The sequence below is a fragment of the Myotis brandtii genome, unplaced genomic scaffold (genome assembly GCF_000412655.1).
Source record: "Myotis brandtii unplaced genomic scaffold, ASM41265v1 scaffold499, whole genome shotgun sequence".
Lineage (NCBI taxonomy): Eukaryota > Metazoa > Chordata > Mammalia > Chiroptera > Vespertilionidae > Myotis > Myotis brandtii.
The window spans coordinates 1,094,235-1,119,233 of NW_005369027.1; the positions used below are offsets into that span (position 1 = coordinate 1,094,235).

Below are 24,999 nucleotides of genomic sequence, written 5' to 3' on the forward strand. Positions count from 1 at the left end.
GGACACTCTGCCTTCCCTACTTTTTTTCCTTCTGTCTCCTTTCTCCCCACATCCTTCAGGTGGGAAGGAGTGAGCTTAGCTTGTACTTCCCCTTCCCATGTAGTTGGATTTCCTCTTCAGAAGGCAGGAGGACAGGTGGCGGGCTTTCCCTTTCCCCCATAGCATATACTCCCTTGGTCCCAACCCCTGCTCAAAATAGTTGTTAGTTGGAACATGGAGGGAGGAAGAAGGAGAGGGAAAGCTTAGTAACCAGGGAACTAAACTGGGAGTATTTTTCCGAATTACACCCATTTTAAATATATTCACTATTATCAACAAGAAAATAGTAAAAAGAAGCTACATATTTCTTCAGCACATACCTCTAGTATTTATTTGCAGTTCTTGGTTATCCTACTGAGGATTTATTTTTACCTTGAAGTTTTGGGAAAATGCCACTTCAGAGAGGATTTTCTGGGTGGGTGTGTCTTCTTGGCCTAATATATTTCAAGTGTTGTCAGGTGTTCCAATGTGAATTACTGACTATTGCACTGAATCAATCCTATTCTGCGGATCCAGGAGTTCTCCCCACCCTTCCTACCCCTCATACACACTAATCAGATACCCCCTTGAAAGCTGCATTGAAATAATGTTGAAATGAGTTAGCTCAAAAGCAATAGATAAAGAACGGGGCTTAGGAAAAAATAAATCTTTAATTATTCTCCTCTGCATTAAGTGCATGGCTTTCTGTGAATTGTTTTGTGTGTGTGTGTGTGTGTGTGTGTGTGTGTGTGTGTGTGTGTGTTTATCAATATACCTATAGTCTGATAACCTACAGGTACAGAGGAATTTCCTGAATGATCCAGGGAAATGCAGTTATTATGGCAGTGAAGTACAGTCTGCAGCTACAGCACCAAAGCAGTTCTCACCTCTCCAATGCCCTCCATTCCCCAGGTTTTATAACGCCAGCATGTCACACAGTATAAGGACACCGTACGGAGCTAAAGTGGGTCACTCCTGAGATTTAGAACTAAGACTAGGTTGGAGTGGGAGGAGCTCCAGGTTTACTAGTGTTCCTACAATGCTCCCTATTTCCAGTGATACCAAGATCTCCGAACTGAATGAGACACAGAAACCAATTCACACACCTAACCATGAATGCCATGAAGTGTTACAAGGAATGGAAAGCACTCTGTGTACCAAAAGCGAGGAAATGGAGCAGTTGTTCAATGAAGAGCAAGATGGTGTTATCAGATGGATGACCGGGTGGCTTGGATCAAAAAGTGTCCCCCACTGCCCAGCTGGTGTGGTTCAACGGTTAAGCGTCGACCTCTGAACCAGGAGGTCACGGTTCGATTTCCGGTCAGGGCACATGCCTGGGTTGTGGGCTCTATCCCCAGTGTGGGGCATGTAGGAGGCAGCCGATCAGTGATTCTCTCTCATCATTGATGTTTCTATCTCTCTCCCTCTCCCTTCCTCTTTGAAATCAATAAAATAATATTTAATTTTTTAAAAAACATTCCCCACACACCTCTGAGACCAAAGCAGTGGTCCATGCATAAAGTTAAACTTTTTGTTTAAACCCTGGAAGCAGAATCTCATTCAGATTTTTTGTTAAAAAACTTTTTGTTAAAAACCTGGAAGCAGAATCTCATTCAGATTTTCTAGCAGCGAATACTCTGCTTGTGATAAGAAGCCTCTGGATACATCGGGAAAAACAAAACTAGCTAAAGTGTGCTGTACCCGAGGATCCACACCCAGAAAAACAGATGGGAATCCCTGCTCCACCGCTGCCTCTCTTGTTAACCCACTCGGACCTGCAACTCGTGGGTCTGGGCATTTCTTTTAAATGACATCACTAATGTTTTGCCCACATATACTCCTTCGCTACTGTCACCTGACAAGGGTGCTCAAGTTGTCCCGAAAGACCTTCCCAAGCAAAATAGATGATTCTCAAGCCAGAGATAAGAAGGCACTTTAAAGCAGTGGCCTTTAGGAAAAAGGCACCTATTTCTTTTGCATTTTTACTTTGTTTAATAAAGATGTTCTTAACACTTTAAAAAACAGAACTAAATAAGAGAAGAAAGAAGGGTTTCAACTTACTACTGGCAGATATTAGTTGAGTTCTTTCTCTGAATATCATTGTTTGGAGATTAGAAACTAAAATCGAGTGATGATAAAGTCTTTAGTACTTATTTTTTTAATCCAATAGAAGATATTTTGTGTCTACCTATCTATATATGTCTCTGAGAGAATAGCAAAGAAATGCTTCAAAAATATAGATGAACAGCCCGAGCCGTTTTGGCTCAGTTTATAGAACATCGGCCTGTAGACCTAAGAGTCCCAGATTCTATTCCAGTCAAGGGCACATACTTCTGTTGCAGGCTCAGTTCTAAAACAAAGTCTACTTCCCTTCTCAACTCCTATAGAACTCACTTATTTTTCATTCAGATAACCTTAAAATTTTTATCCCTGAATTTACTTTACTGTTAATGTACAGAAAATCTGATTTGAGAAAAAAATAAAGCCTCAGAAAAACATGAACTTTTGTTAATCAAAAATCGTTAGATTCAACAGGATCATTTATTTATATAGAATGGAAGCACAAACTGCAACTCAATCTATAGTTCTAGAATCCCCTATAAAGAGATGTCGCAGTAGCAATGGTCTGATGTGTTTATATTTTCCTTTAAATGTCCCAGGAAGGTAAATTATTCAACAACTGAAATGACTTATTGAAATAAAAAGTTCATTCAATAAGTATTTTCTGAAAATTGGTTTTATGCACTATTCTAAGTGCTAGAGAACAGTAATAAATAAGACACATAGGTCCCCGCTCTCTTGAAGATTATATTCTATGAAGGGAGACAGTGGATGGATATGGGTGAGTGGATTGATGGATACTTAAACAAACGGACAAATCAGAAAAACATCGGAAATGCATAAGTATCATATAGAATATTAAAAATAGGGAGATGCAATGGAATGATTGACTGCCTTACATTAGGTGTTAGAGAAGTCCTCTCTATGAATGTAATAATTATAAGAAGACTATGAGAAAATGAAGGAGAGGAGCTGAATTAGGCCAGACCTAAAGGTTGATGGGTTTAAAGACTTGATAATAATTGAATAATTGCTTAGGCTGAGCTTAAAGTTGCTTTCATTTCCTTTCACTACCCAAACATCAAACAAGTGGTACAAAGAAGATATATATTCTACACCTAACAGCAAAGAAACAAATAATACCCTTTTCCCAATTGGAGGCTGCCCATGGTTTAAGTCAACATCAAGTAAGCAATCCACCAAGTGTGAGCTAGGCCTTTTGTATTTTGGGGAGACTTGGGAAAGGAAATGTCAGTACTCAAATGTCCACCTTATTACTACATAGGCAAATTCTTGCGAATCAAACAAGTGGTACAAAGAAGATATATATTCTCCACCTAATAGCAAAGAAACAAATAGTACCCTTTTCCCACTTGGAGGCTGCCCATGGTTTAAGTCAACATCGAGGTAAGCAATCCACCAAGTGCGAGCTAGGCCTTTTGTATTTTGGGGAGACTTGGGAGAGGAAATGTCAGTACTCAAATGTCCACCTTATTACTACATAGGCAAATTCTTGCTGCACCACAGATCCCCACTTCTAATCCATGCATTCCAGGGATGAGGTATAATGTAGGGTCCTTAAGAAGTCAAAAGGCTAGCCTGCTCAGGAAACTGAAAGTCTTCGAGTGGGGTTGGAGCTAACTTGGAAAGAGAGAGTCTTGTTGGATGTGTTAGAAAAGATCAGTGAGAGCAGATCACATAGGGCCCTATAAGCCATTATAAGGAATTATGATTTTATGATATCTGCCCTGTGAAATCATGGAATGTCTTAAGCAGGACACGATTTGAAAAGATGAATCTTGCTACTGTATGGAAAACAAAAGCAGAAACAGAGAGAGCAGCGAGAGGGCTGTTTCAGTAAAATTGGCAAGACATGATAGTGACTTAGATTAAGGTGGTGGTGGCTCAGAAGGAAGGAAGTGGCTCTCAGGATATGTTTTGTAGGTCGAATCCTAATGGTAGGTTATTGTGTGATGAAAGAAAGAGGAGGCTCAAGTATAAGTCCTAGGTATTCATCTGTTTGTTCATGCTGCTGCCATTTAGTGACATGGGAGATAATAAGGAAGAGCAGGTGTGGGGAGAGGGGACATTCTCACCCTACCACAGAACAAGAGAGCTGTTAAATTTCTCCTGTTGTTCAGATGTACAGGAATAAGCAAGTGGTGGTGCTGAGGCAGAGACAAAAAGGAAAAGAAAAAAAACTCAAACAGCCAAGTAATTTACTGTAACAGTAAAATCAATTAAGATCCACTACATTTAAATACTGAGTGGGAAGAGCTCCAAGAAAATAGTACCAGATGAACATATTGACAATGAATGCAATAATTTGCTGAAAGATTTAAGGATATTTGTCATAGAAGAACCCGCTACAAAATAGAAATGGTGGGGTCTAAATAGTTATTTTGTTTGGACAAATTCGTTGTTTTTAAAAAGGTGATCATTTAACAATGAAAAATGTAATATCCAGACTCAGAATTCTTTAGAGTCCCACATATTACTTCTAAGGAACCAGGCAAATCTGTAAGTTCCCGAAAGTATATTCCTACAATATACTTGGGTTGCCATAGGAAAGATCTGAGTTGAAGAAATGAAAAAATAATCAGGAATAGAAATAGTAGCCAAGTGTTAGAGCTGATCTACAGTAGACATTTCAATTTTAGCTTTCCCAATGGACTAAGTATAATATGCCATTTCAAGTTGAATTTTTATGGGTAAATTTAAATATTATTCTACACCTAGCTCTTGCCACTGGGGAACATTAAAGACTCCTACTAAGCAATATCTGCAAGAAGGGTTCACAGTGTGGAGGGCTCAGCCAAAAATGTTCTTCAGCTTTTTTATTGAAAAATATCAATTTTAAGAGAGCTATATATTTCCCATCATATATAGCATTCACTATCAATCTGCAAAGTGATATCAGCAAATGAACTGACTCTTCAATTCCCTAATTAATGCTTTTAGGACACTTGAAAATGCTCAATAGTGGTTTATTGATTAAAAGGGCTGGGGTGACCAAAAAGAACTTTTCATAGAAATCTGTAAAAACCGTAAGTATTACACACAAATGGAATTTTACTTTTTAATATAAAATTACTGACATGTGAATAAACAAAAGAGTAACAGACATTTATACAAGTCAGTGATGAGAGAAAGATTAGAAAGGTAGATAGAGAGATAGATAATTTTTACAATGAGGAGAAAACATAGGATAGAGAAATCTATCTAATGAACCAGCAAAATAAGGAAAATCCCACTGGTAAGAATTGGCTTCAGGACATACACACACACAGAATCTTCACATACACTGTTTCCAGAATTTTTAAACTGACATTCTAATTCCACTCAGCCATCTTCTTAAAAAGAAAAGCAGTTTTAAGACAGGGAATATTATATGTCCTGAAGAGCCAGCATCTTCCCTGAGGTCCTGTATGAACTGATACACTTTCTCAACTGTGTCTAACCAAGTACAGCAGAAAAGGGCTGGCTCTCTACCTCTAGTGGCATATACCTTGGAGTAATATGATCATTTATAATCTGGTATAAATTAGGGCAAGTGGAAACACAACTTTTTCTTTACCAGATAACAAGAATCTGATAAAATGGCTTTGATTTCCCCAATTTCATTCCTAGCTTGCCTAAAAATACAGGGTTGTCCTCACTGTAATTCCTTCAGAAAAATATCTCTAACATCCAAAAGGATAAGGAAATAATATTCAGATAAAACATATTTACTGACGAGCATACCATGTCAAGATTCTCTGACCCAGTGTACTATACTATCCTTTGATATGACAGCTAATGCAACCCAAGGCCAAAATCATCTGGGAAAAGATTAAAACACTCCAACAGTGTAGAAACTTAGCGGTAATTTGTAATAAAGCTTGCAATAAGCATTACTGCTAAGAAATTGTACAAATCCATGAATAGACTTCTATCATTGCTGTACGCACTGGGTTTGTGATAAACAGTTGACACTTTTAAGCTAACTTTCCCATGTTTCACAGTTTGGATCTTAACAAATCCATGAACAGACTTCTATCATTGCTGTACAAACTGGGTTTGTGATAAATAGTTTACACTTTAAGCTAACTTTCCCATGTTTCACAGTTTGGATCTTCCAATGTCAGTTTAAAAATTCTGGAAACAGGGTATGTCCTGAAGCCATACAAAATAATTACTGGTAAATAATGAAATATATTAAATAATGAAAAATAAAGCTTAAAGTGATTCTTTAAAGGGTAAACTGTCTTTACGGCTAACTCAAAGTCCTAATTCAGCACTCCACTGTGCCCATTTTTTACTCTCAGGTAACATGAAAGCAAGGAAAGCAAATACCTGACATAAAACGTACAAAGTAAACACCCAATTAAAAAAATCCATATGATATTCCCAGTTTACTCTCAGGCAGTCAGGAGCTTGCTTACTTTCCACATGGATGTATTCTGGTGAGTTGCCACTGATGTTCTATAGGTACTAGGAACACTACACACTGAAAATAGAACTTTTCTTCCTCAGCCATGAGTGAGGGAACAATTTGTGCAAAAAGTCAAAGAGAGATGGTAATATGAAACTTCTAAATTTAGGACTGATCTCCTGTTAAAAGACATCCAATTTTCATGCCAACAAGGTAAATAGCTTGCCCAGCATCACAGTAAATACTAGAGCCTGAGACTTTTCTGTGAAGACTAAGTTAATGAAAGTATGTAAAATGCCCAGGACAGAATAGGTGCCTGGCCAATAGTTAATGTCAAGAGAATGTAGACCCTGCCCCTGACCAAATTCATTAACTCATTTTTTTGGTGAAATATGCTATCAATCTACTCTGGCCTTTTGATGATTTTTTTTTGGTTTCAGAATTAGAAATCAACAAATAACAAAGCATTTTTATTAATAATTTTAATAAATCGTTGGTATTTAAAAATTATATACAGCAGAATGTTTCATTGCACATCCTGTCCCTGACCAAATTCATTAACTCATTTTTTTTGGTGAAATATGTTATCAATCTACTCTGGCCTTTTGATGATATTTTTTTGGTTTCAGAATTAGAAATCAATAACAAAGCATTTTTATTAAAAATTTTAGTAAATCATTGGCATTTAAAAATTATATACAGCAGAATGTTTCATTGCACATTTATTCAAAATGTCTTCACTAAATCAAATTATCAAAAAGATTTTATCAAAAACCACTGACAATTAGAAAGGTTAGAAAAGATCAACTTACTTAAGATCATTACACATTTGAATAATAAATATATTATTGCCATGTTTAATATTACTCAATAGCAGAACAACAATTATATTTAATAATTAAATTTTGAATAGCAATCTCTTTTTTCAATAAGCTAATCTTATGAATGTTTAAAAAACGTATTTAGAAGTTCCATGGAATTTGGGTTTGCAAACTTCAAATATAAGGTTCTTAAATATCTCCATTTAATTTGTCTGAAATAAATTAACTTTAATGTACTCAAGAGATTAACTGTATTTTGAAATTGAATAAATATAAATGAATCGGCATATATATCAATGCTAATTTTAATCAGAATACTACATTATTTTAGCTATTTGTTTAAATAATAAGTAACTTATTTACTTGAGGGGGGAAATGTATCTCCACTTTAATGCAATTGCCCCTGAGTCCATAGAGATTATGTTAGTAACTGTCTTGGAGATTCTCTAAAAGAAAATGAATTCAATTACGAAACCATTCCAAATATGAGAGAGTCTAACCTAGAAAATGGAGTCAAGAAGATTCACAACAATATCAGAGTTGAGATTATTAGATGTCCTCAACAACCTTAAGAACACTCACTTTTAAATGATGCTGCATATGCAAAGCTTGGAGTGTTTACTAGCTCAAAACCCGTGATAAACAGGGTAATAAGACTATGGACAGATTCCATTATCTGCATACACTGCATTACCAAAAGGTGTAAAGAGGCTAACAACACATCATGTTTAGCAGATATATCAACCTTATTTTGAGATTTGGTATGAAAAGTAGAATAAAAACAAGATTTACTTGAAATTCATTTTCAATCTACATGGCTAGCCTTTTTTCTATTTCACAATGGTTAGCAACAGGTAATACCCCACCCCAAGTTCCAGCTGTATATACATCTTCCATAATACCTAATGGAATTTTTTTTCTATGATGCACAGATGACTAACTACCCAGTCTGGACTGGGGGGCGGGGCAGGCTGGAAGAGGACAATGGAGGAAAAAAGAGACTTATGTAATACTTTCAAAGATAAAGAATTTTTTAAAAAAGAAGAAAATAATGTTCAAAAAACTAAACAAACAAATACTTTTGCTCCAGTTCCTTTTAAAAATCAAAGTGGCATTTTTCTATCTTTTCAATACCATATTGTTCATAGATTGCTTTTCCAATCTTTCTACTGTCTAGTCAAAGCAAGAAGAAAGGCCCTCCTTCAGATATTTCCCCAAATTAACTCAACCAGGAATACAGAGCCGTTAAGAGATTCCTCAAATGTCATTTTGCCATTTTTGTTTAAATTTCATCTGTGAGTATGCAGAACCACAGGAGATTTATACTATCAAAATTTCCACCACAGTGTGACCTTTTGTTGAATGAAAGAAAAATCAGGTAATGTGATTTATTATTTCAGAAAGCAGGGGAAAGAGGTATTAATAATAACATGACACCAAATATGATATAAGAAAGTTTAAAAGGGAACAGTTCACTTTAAGTAGGTTTATAAACAAAAAAGAAACTTTATTCAGATGATCAATAATAAAATAAGCTTCATCTTACTCATACATTAACTCATCAGCTGCTCATTCTAGGTAATAAGTAGTTCAAACTCCCTTTCCATGACTGTATAAATCCTGATGCTCTTCCCCAGGCCTCTGCAAATCACTAGAGGCTTATGCACTCAGGCATATATTTTACCTTTTGCTTCAAACAAAGAAGATAAATTTATGGCTCATCACAGCATTCTGCAGAGTAGGACCCATATATAGAAATCGGCCATTTTCATGGATTCACACAAAAGAAAACTTGGTGTTTATCAAACTTCACTGAAGGTTTGAGGAAGAACATTTACAGCATAGATTGCAAATGTAAGATTAGTCACTAAAAATTCTTGTACTTCAAAGTCATTCAAATCATTCCACCACGCCCCTATGCCATCCCCTTTCTGTTCCTTTGTTCCCCCAACCCTCTTCTCCCTACTCTACTCTTCCCCAAACTGCGGAGCAGTTTGTGTTTCTCTTCTGTGCCTTTTCTCCTGCCCAGGAAGCAAGGGAAAGCTCACTAATGTTTTACCTCATACTTAATTGCATTCAGCTACTCAATTCATTTGTCAAGTATTTCCTTAGCAAAGACAATTCCTTCTCCAAGACTAAGTCTGAAGCCACTTGTTACTAACATATTTTTTTCTCACTCTGATGTTCTCTTTACCGTAGCTCCACATTGTAAGAGTTTATATTCTGACTCGGTGTTTGTCAAACTTCCTTTTTAGCACAGGAACCATTTTGCAAATGAACCCTAATACAGAACATAGAACACATATACTAGGACACAAAACCCTAACAGGACTGAGAGCACAACCCCCGTAGAAGTAGAGGCAGGGAGTGGACCTGGACACGCTCCTTTGGCCTCATCTGTACCTCTCTATGCTAATGGCTCCCGCACACACCTCACTGGAAGACAAGTTCCTATGTAGTAAAGTTTGATAAGTACTGTCTTACCTCTGGAACAAGAAGAAACTGCAGATTTTGGTAAAGGATTGTTCTTAAGATGAGAAAAAAAGAGTCAAAACTGACCTGAAGATTATAAGCCTATTACATTAAAGGAAGAATAACAGCATTGCTAAAGATCAATAAATTAAGTATACTTTACTTTTAGTGTCACAATTTATGACCAGTATATGGATTATTTTCATAGTACAATTTGATGAAATGAGAGGAAAGATAACAACTTAAGAAATGACAAGTAATTCAGAATGCATTTACCATAAATCTGAAGCTTTGTCACATGAATAATTAATGTCCATATTCATCTATGCTTCCCAATATTATATGTTTTTATAATTAAATTTCTGTTGATATATAATGTGATAAACTAAGTTAAATTTTAACATTTAAGTCTAAAGAGAAGGGCTACTTATAATTCTCTACAAAATATCTTCCATTTATTATGCTTTGCCAAAATGAATGATTATATCATGTCCTAGCTTTCAGTAAATCTTATATATAGTTTATAGCTTATCTTTCCAGAAGGAGTAAGTTTTTATATAAATTGAAGGCAACTAGCTTATAAGAGGAAGAGAATGGAAATAACACGTCCAAGATGCCGACTATAAGCAAAGCACTGCTCTCATGTTTTTACTTCAGCAGTTTTCATTCTAGCTACACATTAAAACCTCCCAGGGATCTTTTCTAGAACATTCTAATGCATGAGTGCTTCCCCAGAGACTCTGATTTAATTGAAGGAGGTGGGGCCTTGGCTTGAGAATTTTTTGAGGCTCTCCAAGTGATCATAATATGCAACTAGGATTGAAAATAAGCGTTACATACTTTATCTCATGTCATCATCACCATCAAAACAATTTGACCAGATAATTTTATTATCCCTTTATTTAAGATGAAAGAAATGGATTTCACAAAGGTTGAGAAATTTGGCTCGGAGAATAAAGAAAGTAAATTTTATAACTGGATTTTAAACCTAAATTTCACTGACTGCAATGATCATTCCTAACCCCCTTTGTCAAAAACACTTTATATGAGTTAATAGTGGAAATCTATATTTTATTTTCCTCCTGAGTTTAAAATGAGGTGGAATAAAGTATCTTCTACTTGTCATTTGCTAGCAATACACTCTTTTCTTCATTAAACTAATTAAATTGGCACAACAGATCAAGTTGTTTTGTGTTTTATGTCATTAAGGTACAGTATTTTTCTGACTTTCAAAATGTTCCTCATTTTTTTCGTATTGAGCAAGGGATAGACAAATAGTTAATGGCATAGAATCAAGAACCCAAAAATAACCCCACACAGGTATAGCAAACTGATTTTTGACAAAGATGCAAAAATGAATTCAATCAAAGAAGAGTATCTATTTCAAAAAATAGTGCTAGAGGAATTGGATATCAAACAAAATGAACCTTGAGAAAAGTCTCACACCTCATAAAAATTAACTCAAAATAGATCATAAATGTAAACTTAAAATGTAAAACTATAAAACTTTTAAACAAAAATCTCTGGAACGTAAAGCTTGATGAACATTCTTAGACACAAAACCTATATAATACATGAAAGAAAAGTTGATAAAAGTGACTTCATCAGATTTGATTGCTAGATAGCATTTGCAAACCTCCTATCTGAAAAAGGTCTCTTTTGCAGAATATATAAAAAAAACTCAATAATTTTAACAGTAAAATACAAACAATTCAATTACAAAATCAGCAAAAAACATGATAAGCCATTTCACTAAAGAGTATATACAGGTGGCAAATAAGCATATAAAAAGATGTTTAACAGTTTAATATCATCACTACCCATTAGGGAAATGCAAATTAAGATCATGATAAGCAAGGACTACACACCAATTAGAACAGCTAAAATAAAAACAGTAAAAATACCAAATGCTGGTCAGGGTGTGAAGTAATTATTCTCTTTGCTGGTGGGAATGTAAAATACTACAGCCACTCTGAAAAACAGTTTGACAGTTTCTAAAAAACTAAACATTCATTTACCATATGACCCAATAATTGCTCTTCAGGGCATTTATCTCAGAGAAGTGAAAACTTATGTCTACACAAAACCCTGCACATAACTGTTCATAGAAGCTTTATTTCTAATAGCCTCCAAACTGGAAACAACAACGTGTGCTATAATAGGTGATGGGTTAAATAGACTGTGGGACTCCCATAACATGGGATACTACTCAGCAATAAAAAGGAATAAACTATCAATACATGCAACATGGGTTGATTTCTAAGGCATCATGTTGAGTGAAAAAGGCCAGTCTCAACGTATACTGTATGATTCTATTTATAGAATATTTTAAAAAAGACAAAATTGTAGAAATGAAGCATACATTAGTATTTGCCAGGGCTTAGAAATGGTAGGGTAGGGGTGAAGGGAAGGGAGAGAGATCAGGAGGGTAAGTGTGACCATAAAGTAGTAGGAAGAAGAAGATATTTGCAGTGATGGAATATTGCTGTGTCTTTGTTATAGTGGTGATTACATAAATCTACGCATGTGATAAAAATATACACATAATATTTATCAATGTCAACTTCCTGGTTTTGACATCATACCATAGTTACATAAGACGCAACCAATGTGGATATGTGGGCAAAAGGTACATAGAACTTCTCTGTACTATCATTGCAACTTCCTTTTAATCTATAATTATTTCCAAGTAAAATGTGTGGGGGTTTTTAATATTAGTTTCTAGTCTTTGAGAGGTATTCCTAGAACACTTTCATAACCCAAAAATGAGAGAAGATGGGGAGGCTTCCCCATAGAGTATGAACAATATATTAAAAGCCTAAGTCACCATTATGGTGAAACAACCAGAACGACCGGTTGCTATGATGTGCATGACCACTGGGGGACAGATGCTCAATGCAGGAGATTCCCCTGGTGGTCAGTGTGCTCCCACAAGGGGAGCGCTGCTCAGCCTGAAGCCGGGCTCACAGCTGGAGAGCGTAGCGGCGGTGGCAGGAGCCTCTCCCACCTCCAAGGCAGCGCAAAGGAGCAGTGAGCCAAGCAGTAAGGAGCAGCAAGCAGGCAGGCAGTAAAGAGCGAGGGGTCCCGGACTACGAGAGGGTGCAGGCCAGGCTGAGGGACCCTCCCCCGCCCCCCAGTGCACAAATTTTGTGCACCGGGCCTCCAGTTATAAAATAAAAGTAATCATCAAGTAATTCAGTTAGTTCTACTGTACAAATTTCTAGCTTTTATATAAAGGTCAGAAACTAGATAAAATGAGCAGTTGATGCTTCTAAAGGAGCTGTAAAGCTAGGAAGAGCTTCTGTTTTTACAAAACATGATTCCCATAAGTAGTGATTATCATCTCTCTGCTATGCACCAAACAAAAGAATTATTTTTCTCTCCCCAATTGTAAGCCAACTGCCATACTTAAGTACTGCCAACTTTGTGGGGTTGTGCATATTTATTTTTCTGAGCTCTACACTTAAAATTGCCAAGGAGGAAGGGAGACTTAGTAACCACAAGAGGCTGCATGAACATTTGCCTGCTTCTGCAGCACAAATTATATAATCACTCAGTATTCAATGATTATAATTCAATACCACTGAAGGGGGCATGTGATGATCATGCACATCTTGGGAATATCCATTGTGGCTCACCTGGATAGTTTCAAAGTCACTTCTTAAAAGCAATTATTGACACCATGACAGCATAAATGCATGCAGGCACAAATAATCCTTGTGAAAATGGAATTCTGCTAGAGAACCACTTATCTAGCTTTTTTGTTTAGTTTTCATATTGGGCACTAGAATCTTAACACATAATTAGATAAGGTTTACCCACTTCAGATCTCTGTTGTAAGGATAACTATAGTAGTTTTATTTTTAACCCAGGACTTAAAGAACATAAAGAATTTTGAAGATTAATTAAATCTATACTTTGTAATAGGACCCATTAACAGACTTCTCTACATACATCTGCTTACTAATATCAGTTTTGTCGTCCTCCTTACATAGCTCTTGTTCGTAACTCTTGACCATATGACTCATCGCAAGCATGTCAAACTCACGGCCGGTGGAACACATGCCTGAAACAGGCATGTGGCCCACCGGCCACGAGTCTGACATGCTTATAGCAGGTCCTAACATTTGGTGTTAGATTTGTCATGCTCCTCTCAAAATAAAGTCTTCGCCAATAAAAGTCTGTAATACTCAGATTAGTATTACCATGTAAGAAGCCATGCCAAAACCTAGTGGTTAAAAGCAACAAATTCTTCTCTCTCATGGTTCTGAGTTTGACCGACTCAGCCAGGATTTCCACACATCAGGTCTCTATGCAGGAGCAGTCAAGGTCAAGTCTCAGCCATATGAAGGTCTTAACTGGCTAGACGTCCAAGACAGCATCCTCACAGGGATGGCCCTTACTGCTGGCTTTGGCTGGGAACTCAGGATAGGCTATCAAGCAGAGTGCCTACCTGGCTGTGACTTCTCCATATGCGTGGGCTCCTTACAGTATAGCAACTGCATTCTGAGAGGTAGGGTCCCAAGACTGAGCATTGCAAGGGACTTAGGTGGAATCTGAAAGACCTTTTATGACATAACCCCAGAAGCTCCAGAATGTTGCTTCTGCCACATTTAATTGTTCGGGCAAGTTATTAAAACAGGCCCAGGTTCAAGAAGAAGAATATTAAATCCCACCCAGTGATGGAGGAAAGGCAAAGTCATACCAGAGAAAAACGCAAAATGGAAGATATTATTGTGGCCTTTTTTTCGAAAATTCAATCCACCACATATGGAAAGTTTTGCTTTTCTCCAATATGCTAGTATAAAATGCTAGTGGCCTATTTTACTGGCTAACAACAGAAACGGCAGAATTATGCTATAGTTCTTGGTTGCCCTGACCTAAGTATCCTGTGTCTTTTTTCTTTTATTATATTTTTTACAGCAGCATTATTAAAGCTGAAGAAACATGAGATGATCAGGCAACAAAACACAGTGGCGAAGAAGGCATTTCTGCATAGCGCTGTGTTGTCCAATACAATAGCCACTAACCACGTGGCCAATGAATATTTTCAATGAGGCTAGTCCAGATGGACTATAAATGTAAAATGCACACATTTCAGGGACTTAGTATTAAAAAGGAATGTAAACTATCTCAGTGATAATGTTTATATTAATTAAATGTTGAAATGATACTTTGCAGATACTGAACTACCTAAATTATTCTCATTAGTTTTACCTGTTTCTTTTACTGTATGTGGCTACTAGAGAATTTTAAATTATATAGGTGGATCACATATTATTCTAGCTTGCATAACATTTCCATTACAAAGCACTGGCTCAGAAAATAAACTAAATCCTATTTTCCATTGTGTACAACCACAACAATTCACGGTGTTTACACCATTAAATGGTCTTCAGGCATTTTAATTACTTCATGTTAAATATTATGTGAGATATATATGCACATTCAAAATCAATATTTGGTATTTCTATAAAACTCTGATTACCTTCCCTGACATATATATAATTCATATTTAATATATCTATAAGTTTACTATATAATTGCAGCAATTCATTTCACATAGAATTTCAATTTTCTATTTCTGCTAAACAAATTATCACAAACTTAAGTGTCTTCAACAATGGCCACTTCCTCCATCTTTAAAGCCAAAAATCATGGATTTACCTCCCACACCACACACACACACACACACACACACACACACACACACACATTTCTCTCTCTCTCTCTCATTCTCTCCCTCTCTCTCTCTCTCTCTCACACACACACACACACACACACACACACACACACACACATACATTCTCTGTCTCTCTCTCTTTTTCTCTTACTCTCTTCTTCCATCTCATCTCTCTCTAATTCAGCCAAGAAAAGTTATCTGTTTTTAAGAACTCATGTAATTAGACTGGGTCACCCATTTAATTCAGGAAAATCTCTCCTCCTCAAGGCCCCTGCACTCAATCACATTTTCAAAGTTTCTTATACTATGCGTACCGGTATCCACAGGGTCCAAGGACTAGGACGTGGACATCTGTGTAAGGGAGAGGGGTGGGGGGACGAGTGGTCAGTATTCGATTACCATATAGGAATCAACTTCTTACAGGGAGATAAAATTCCTTATAGATACATCCTTGTCATATGTAAGTGAAAGAAAAGTAATTTTTTTAAATGAGGCATAGTGCCCGCAGACTGAATCATATTCAAAATCCAAATCCACTAGTGTATTAGGTATTTACTCCACGTTTGTATAAATGTCAAACTAAAACAGCTAAAAGCTACTCTGGAACGTTAAAGCAAAAAACTGTCGGTTGAGTTCTTAGATACAAAGAATGACAGTTATCTCTAAGGAAAGCATAAGTCAAATTGTTAGCATAGGTAGCTAGTTGGTTAAAGAAGGGAGCAAATGGAATCAAACATTAAACCTGATTCGCTAGAAAGCCACAGCATTCACAGGCTCACCAGGGTACATACCAGCCACAACCTCCACCAGCGATCAATAAACTGAAAAACATAGTTTTCAACATAATCAACCACTCAAAAGCCAGCCAGCCAGCACTGCAGTGTAATGGAAAAATTTAATATTTTTAAATTGTAAAGCAGCTAATACAGTGTACCTGATCTAATAATGGATTAATTCTAATATGCAGTCCATGCCAAAACAAGAAAAAAAAAGAAAATAAATTTTGAAGCTGCCTTTACATTTTTATAATTTTAATTCTAACCTGTCTCTAGTATTCAAAGAGTTATTGCATATAGATCATCCTAACTGCTTTACCTTATCATCATGAGAAATAAGGGTGAAATAATTTCCAAAATGAATTTTTAGGAGAGAAGTGAAGGCCTTATATGGAAGAAAAACCACATAATATATCTTTGTTGGCTTTATTGAATCTTTATAATACTCCAAGACAGGGAATGCATTAAACCCGACATGCAATAAAATAGATCTCTGAATAACAAAAGCCATTCAATTTGATTATCTACTCACGCAACAAATATAGAATGAGAACCAACAATGTTCGTTCACATGAGCTACCTGGCGAAGAAAATATTGAGCAAGTGAGAGGTCTAGAAATGGGAACTGGTCCCTGAATACAGTCCAGGCCTGACTCTTTTATACTACCAGAGCCATCGCTTGCTCAACTCTCTAATATCCCCCTATAGTAAAATATTAATCTGAGAGCTAACTTCTCCAATAATTCTACATCTCCTGAAAATCCTTCCCAGCAAGACATCTAAACTTAAGAACATCAACATAATTTCAACCCACCCCCAGAAATATATCTGTGTCTGATTCTTAAGAACTAAAGCATGATGGCCATTCACTTCCAGCTATATTTTCACCAATTATAGAAATACCACCCTTTAAAAACAACTGATTCCCCTCTACCCCTCCCTCGTGGGAGGGCCTCCTTATTCTCCCTCATCAACATGAAGAATTCCTTTAATTACACTGTAAATCAGAGAAGATGGACTAGACCTAACCCATACTGGAAGTACAACAAAATCAGCAGATATAACTTAGAAAAAGATACCTCTAATTTTAAAAGACAAAAGTTAAACTTTTGCTGATTCAAAATGTTCTCTGGAATATATACTTTTCATTGAATTTATTGGGATGATATTGGTTAAGAAAATTATATAGGTTTTAGGTGTACAATTCCATAATACATCATCCGTATATTGTATTGTGTGTTCAACACCCCAAGCTTCCTTCCATCACCATTTATCCCCCCTATACCCTCTTCGCCCTCCCCCCAATGCCCTTTTCCTTTGGTAAACACCATATTGTTGTCTGTGTCCATGATGGGGTTTTTGTTTTCTGTTTGCTTGCTTGCTTGCTTCCTTCCTTGCTTGGCTAAGCCCTTCACCTTTTTCACCCAGCCCCTCAACCCCCCCCCCCTCGCCGCCTGATCCTTAGAAGAGACCTGTACTGTGCAAAAGCAGGCCTTTTATAACAGGCAGTGCATCATATAAATTTACTAAATATTTGAAACTCATTTCATTTAATGTCAGGGAAGCTGCTTCTCCATTACGTGGCATATATAGAATGCAATAATTTCACCGATTCCTTCATTTATTCAAAAGTACAATTCAGCTTTTTCTAAATCCGAGGCATTATGCCTAGGGCTTGCGGTAAAACAGCAAATAAAGCAGACACGTTATCTGCCAGCATGGAGCTTAAAGTGCGTAAGGGATACTAACTAAAAACAGATCTGAAATGCAAGGATTAATGATACTTCCACAGACGAGACTAGGGAAGACTGGCATTACTTACTAGAGGTCCTGGAACTCCCAGAGATGTCCATATCCTCATTCCCAGAACCTGTGAAAGTGTTAGTTACATGGCAAAAGGATGTAATTAAGAGTAATTACAAAAGGATGTAATTAAGAGTCAGGGCCTTGAGATGATATAATTACCCTGGATCATCGGGAAGGGCCCTATTTATCATCACCACACGAGTCCTAAAAAGTAGAGAACATTTCCTGGCTGCAGTCAGAGAAAAAGATGTGAGGACAGAGGCAGAAGGCAGAGAAATGTGACATAGCTGGCTCTGGTGCAGGCAGAGGGCCACGAGCCAGGGGATGCAGGTGGCCTCTGGAAGCTACGACTGGAAAGGGCAAGGGAAAGGAGTCTGCCCTACAGCCGCCAGAGAAGGATGCAGCCCTGCTCACACTTCCGCTTTCAACCTGGGGAGACTTGTGTCCAACTTTGACCCACAGAGCTGTAAATAATAGTCCGTGTTATGTAAGCCACTAAGTTTGTGGGAATTTGTTACAGTAGCAATAGAAAGGTCTATTGTGACACATATAATATATATACACAAATTTAAAAGAAGAAAAGTATTAGGGCAAACATATATAATCATTAATACTGTTAAGTGGTTGTCTGTTTTATTTGTTATTGACCCATCTGGTCTCATTTCCTACTAATTTCTTACCAATGTGATAAGACAATGAACTTACTGAATAATAGCTTCAGTGAAAAAAAAAAAAATGATTGAGCCCTAACTGGTTTGGCTCAGTGGATAGAGTGTCGGCCTGCAGACTGAAGGGTCCCAGGTTCAATTCTGTCAAGGGCATGTACCTTGGTTGCGGGCACATCCCCAGTTAGGGGGTGTGCAGGAGGCAGCTGATTGATGTTTCTAACTCTCTATCCCTCTCCCTTCCTCTCTGTAAAAAAAATCAATGAAATATATTTTTTAAAAAATGATTAAGACTTAGTGATCTGTTTAAGGAGGTAAAGTTACACTCAAACTGGTCATGTGAATTGAGTCTGAAAAGAACATAAATTGCATTTATTTCCTACTTCTCTGGGCTCCTTACACCTGCAAAATTTGAAGCCTTAAAACCACATTCACATAAGAGATCTACAGATTTTGATGAGTATTATTCCTGCTTTAAGTGTTCATGATTATCTTTATTGTAGCTGAATTATCATCAAGTAGTTACTCTATCGATATAGCTCAATTACAAAAACTGCTAATTGGAAAAGCAAACCAGGTCCAACAAAAGAGAAACAATATTCCTTAAATTATGAAGCTGAGGACTTAAGTACAGGAGCTGTCCTAAAATCGTTGAGAGAACCGAGAAAGATTTGAGTTCAGGTAGTCCCCCAGGAACGTGCATTTCCTTTCATTAAAGATGATGAAACAGCGATAAGGGAACATCATTTGTGATATAAACCTAGAGTAAAAATAAACCTGGAAATATGTTCTGATCATTTATTCTACAGTTTTCCAGATTGGTTCCTGCTTTTAATTCTAATATTCATTAGCTCAGTCAGACACTAGTATTAGGCGTAAAATTCTGCATTTTTACATGAAAAGAAACTATTACATTGCTTTTGGAGTGCTTTTTCATAGTACTGTAAGTTTATTTTTTTTATTATGAATAGGTTGTACTCATCAATGAAATGTTTCCATGATGTGTGAATGAATGGGCATCTGACCCTGTGGACCACCATAAATTTAGCTCCTCCCACTCTGACTTCTACACCAACATCAGAACAAATCATCAGACAGAACCCACACACACAATGTCTTTTCTTTCCAAAGGGAAAAAAATGCCTTCCTCAACAAGTATTTGACATTTGCTCTAAGAGAAAGGCATATATAGTATTCTTAGATCACCCCAAGAACATCCCCTCAACTCTGCTCTTTCCTCTCCTCTGTTCCTGTTCTCACCATGAACCTTCCCTCCATATTCTCTCCACACTTATCATATAAATACAGTAAATAAACTTCAAATTAATTGCTTCAGGCATGTTGTCGTTTTAATTTAAAAGACTGAGAAGCAGCAAGCACTAAATTCCATTTACCTGTATCCAAATGATAATTACTGAGCACCTGCTATGCTAAGCTCCAGGAACACAGTCCCCACTCTCCTAGGGCTCCTGGCTAGTGGAGCAGGCAGACAAGCAAACAGAGGAATCCCATCTGGGATAAGAGCTCTAAAGGGGGAAATGCCATGAGGGAGATATTGCTGGGGGTGTTTGCCCTTCTTTGCCAGCGGGGAGAAGAGAAAACATGGGGGAAGGAGGAAGAAAGAAGAAAACAACCTCCATCAAGTATAAATAGTAATACAATTAAATTTACCCTTAAAAATGATAAAATTGAGATAATGATCTGGACAAGCTTTAAGAAAAGCTACTTACCTTTCATCTGCGTTATTTATTATAAACAAAAAAGTCGCTTTCCACTTCACTCTTCTAACACAGAACTTACCTTGTTTTAAAATGAAAATATCTAACAGAAAGATACTAGTAACATAAGTTTTGTGTACTTGACTCCTTGAAACTGAACATGAGATTAAATCCTCAATAAGTAAAAAAGCAAGAAGACATAGAACAGTGCAAACTTATTTTCAGTGCCTTACTTAGCATATTTGATACCGGGAGTCCATCCTTTTTAAACACCTCTCTCCTCTATATAACAAAACTACATTTCCACAATAATCTCAAATAATCATTATTTTCCTAATTTGTTCTTTAACTTTAAAGTGATAGACAATTTTCAAAAAGAGAATACATTTCAAAGTTATAACTCAAATTCAATGAAATATTTCACGAATGAAATTTATACTTACCTAACAAAAATATTACCCCTCAGAATTCAGTTCCATGATTATAATTTTTAAATTAAAAACAAACCTCTGTGATCACATAAAATAACAGAATTAAAGTAACTCCAGTTCTTTGTCCTTGTAATCATTGTGTCATCCCTGTCAATTTTGAATCTGCTGTTTCAGTGCAAAAAGGCTATACTGTTTACTAAAGGATAGTCATTAAAGTGTGCTAATTTGAATTATATACACATATTATTAAAACAACAACTACAGCCAATTGCTTAGAATTTAGAAGAATTATGTGGGAAACATTTTACCAGTGACATTTAGAATTGGTGGTACATGGTGATAATATACAGCAGATATATATAGCAGACCGACTTTTAGTTGGTTTTATAAATTTCTAGAAACACTGTACCTTCTTAATGATTGCACCCTAGGCAGAATGCTCCCATAACTTCACCTTTGGTATGAATAGTTTTCAACCCAAATAGTTTGTAAGCCAAAGTGGAAGAAACCGTAAAACCACTGCTATTTTTGTGTGACGTATGTTTATTATGTACAGAACCAGCTTCAGGGGCCTGTGACTGTGCACAGAGCCCTCTGCTCAAAAAGGCCTACCTTGGCTTTTTTAAAAATTCTTTATTGTTGAAAGTATTATATATGTCTCCCTTTTCCCCCATTGACCTCTCCCAGCCAGCTCCTGTCCCCCAGTACAGGCCCTCACCCCCCTATTGTTTGAGTCCATTGGTTATGCTTGTATGCATGTATACACGTCCTTTGGTTTTTAATGTTATGCTACCACAGTGTTCATATTCTTTACACCTTTACCTTTGAAGTTGTGTATTAAGCGAAGTCCTATGGGGCAATGAAGCATGTACCCTCGACTCACATGCAGGCAGAGGTCCTCAGCCTATTCCCCCACCCAGTGATTGCTGCCACCATTCACTCCTGGTAGGGTCCTTGGCACAGTCATGGTGGGTTGGGTTATAGGTCAAGTACACAAACACCTGTAGGGTCTGCATGCTCCCACAAGAATCCCTCTGCTCTAGAGAACCTAACACTAAATAGCAAATAAAAATAACTTTCTCACGTCAACTGAGACTGTGAATAAAGGAAAAAGGTGCTCCCAACCCCTCACCCCAACCCCGCTTTTGAACAACAGGCTTTGCATTTTCAGTTTTGCACTGGGCTCTACAATTATGCAGCCATCCTTGTCCATACATGTGTCTGAGTATGTGCATGTGCATCTGTTTGTGTTTGTATCTTAAAGAATAAAATAAGTTTATATGTGGTAAAATAATTATATCTATAATTTTATATATTTATGTATAAATTAAGTTTACATGTAACTTCAGGCTATTTTGATCTATAAAGGTGAATATAATGTACAAGTACACAGATCAGGAGAGAAGAAATTCCAATACAATATAACCTTCTGAGTTTTTTATAATGGATGCATTCCCTTAAAAAACCTTTAAGAATATATTATATGTTAAAAAAAAGGGGGGCTATTTTAGCTTAAGAAGCAGGACATGACACTATTAACATGTTCTTCTTATTAACATAATGTACTTTACAACTCTGATTTCTTGACAAACAAGAGATTGTTGGTCAGGTGCCAAAGTCATCAAGAATTAAGAACAAGGAGCTATATCAAACATGTTGAAAAGTCCTTAAAACTCACTAATTTTAGCACATACCAATTATTCACATAAGTTACTTATACTGAACAATCCCAATTCTTCAGTTTCACATTCAAAAAGTAATGTTTTGAAACTATTTTTATTCCATTTATAATAAGGCAGATCAACAAAACATTCCAATTATAAACCTTTCATTTTGTTGAGCTCTTCTATTTAAAAAGGCTTCATGATCAATACAGAGTTGACAATGAAGACTTCCTTCATTTTAAAAATGGCACTAAGATTTGAATGTAAGACTCCACAGATGGATGTAAAATGTATATATATGGAATTAATATATATGAATACATAAAATCTGAAAGCAAAAAGACCTTGAAACTTTTGTGCATTTGTCTAAATTTAGACAGCATTCCTAATATTCCCAAAAGCTAGTTAAAACTGCCACAACTCATAACATTTGAAAAGGGTCACGAGCCATCCAAACTAAATGCGCTCTTTTACATCTTCAAAAATGGTCCCTGATCCCCGCAGCAATGACTTCATCCAATACTATCTACATCCTGACTTTGATATTCACCAACTTCAGTCTGAGAATATGGTCCTTTGCTTAACCTTCTTATCCTTTAAATTGATGGACAGCTCCACTTTCCCTTCTCCAGTCCTGAATCCCTTCTTCAACTAATATTTAGTTACTATTTCAAACAAAGCAATCAAATGTAAACAACCTTCTGGTTCGATTCCATCCCTAGAAAATCCAATCTCAGCGCTACACCCTGTGAGCACCTTGAGCAGAACCCACTCAGCAAACCAATCTATGGAAAATCACACACTTATTTATCATTTATCACATGTTCTACAGAGAAACTCGGCACATACCCGATGTACAGAATGGGGGCAACAGTTACTCACGTTGTTCATGTACTCGGAAAGCAGGTCCTGCAGAGCCTGGCGAATGGCGTTGCATTCTGCGATGATCCGCTCCCGATGGAAATCCCTGGTGCAGGAAGAGTCGGCCAACAGAGCAGCCCCGCTGATGATGGCTTCAAGGCGTTGCTCTAGGGATGGTCTTATTTCCTCCTCAGTCACTGTCAGTGGATCCAAGACAATTAAATTCTAAAGGCAAAACACATTTGGATGGTTAGAACTTCATAACATCCTATTTTTAAGAAAAATAAATATCATTTTGGTTTCACCTTCAGAAGTCGGATGTGATAATAAAGAAAATTGCATTTTTACTGCCTCACTCAGTTTACGCATAATTCTATGTGGCAATTATTATTCAGGGGAGTGACAAAAACTGTACAATTATGAGCACTGGTTCTAATATCGGACAGATCTGTGTTCAAATCTTGCCTTTCCTGCTCATCAACAGTGTGAGCTAACTCAGGGGTCTTAGGTACTCTGAGCCTCACCTTCCTGATCTGTAAAGTTTTAATATTAACATTGTGTGCCTCATTTTGTAAGAACAATGTGAGTGCTTGATACAGTGCATGGCACATTATTATTTACAATACTCACCTTTAAATAGAACTTCATTGTTCACAGAATATTTTCACATATATAATCAAACCCTGACAACACTATAAAGAAGTGGGCAGCAAAGATATTGTTAAATTGATGATAAATGACTAAGACTGTTTCACCCAAGGTCACTGAGAAAATAATGGTAAAGTTCAGACAAGTATCCAGGTCTAATAATATCTAATTCAATATTCATGTCATTACGCCTTACTATAAATCATACACTCTAATTGACTTTAACACTAACATATCAGAAAGAATTTTGAATTGTAATTATTTATTGAAAAAGTAAGACTCCATCTTTCTGTTGATCTATTATAACTTCCAGCTATTCCTACTATTGAAAATTGACATGGTATTTTTAAGGTTTCCATTAGATATAAGTCTCCAAGCAAAAGAAGTCAAGATAATCTATAGTCTCTGAAGAAAAGATGAAAGGTGTGAGGGTCTAGGGGTTCTTTATTAAAATAAAGAGGAAGCTTTTCCAAAGTTTAGGCATAATGTGGCAATTAGAGAAAGAGTTATTATCAAATAAAAGCTCTATGAATAATCCTTAACATAAAATGGATACATATAATAATCTTCAAATACTAGTATATAGTTGACAATGAAGATTTCAAATGTGTATGTATAAATCCATACACACACAATAAACATCATTGATATTTAGAGTATATAATCATATAATTAAATTTTAAATATACACATATGCAGAGAGAGCTCTATGTATATTGTATATGTGTGTGCCTAAAATCTTAAATTGATCATTGCACTATATTACATTATGATAAATATATGGGAATCAAAAGTAGTCAGAATTAAATTTTAAAAGCTGTAACTCCAGGAACAGGCTAGGGGGAGAAAATTATTACAGAAACAGAAATAATTTTAAAGCAATGAGAAAAAAAATATTAGCACTACGTAATGTTCACATATTATAGAATATAAAATATAAACTCAGTTTATATTCAAACTA

At 36.4% G+C, this 24,999-nt stretch overlaps 1 protein-coding gene across 1 annotated transcript in view; it reads right to left on the reverse strand.

Moving 5' to 3' along the window:
- CTNNA3 (catenin (cadherin-associated protein), alpha 3) overlaps positions 1-24,999 on the reverse strand; it is a 1,348,181-nt gene that overhangs the window by 985,812 nt on the left and 337,370 nt on the right. Inside the window, exon 7 of the mRNA XM_005876777.2 lies at positions 23,412-23,615. Within this exon, the coding sequence (XP_005876839.1) occupies positions 23,412-23,615 (204 nt within the window). The remainder of the gene's footprint in view (positions 1-23,411; positions 23,616-24,999) is intronic.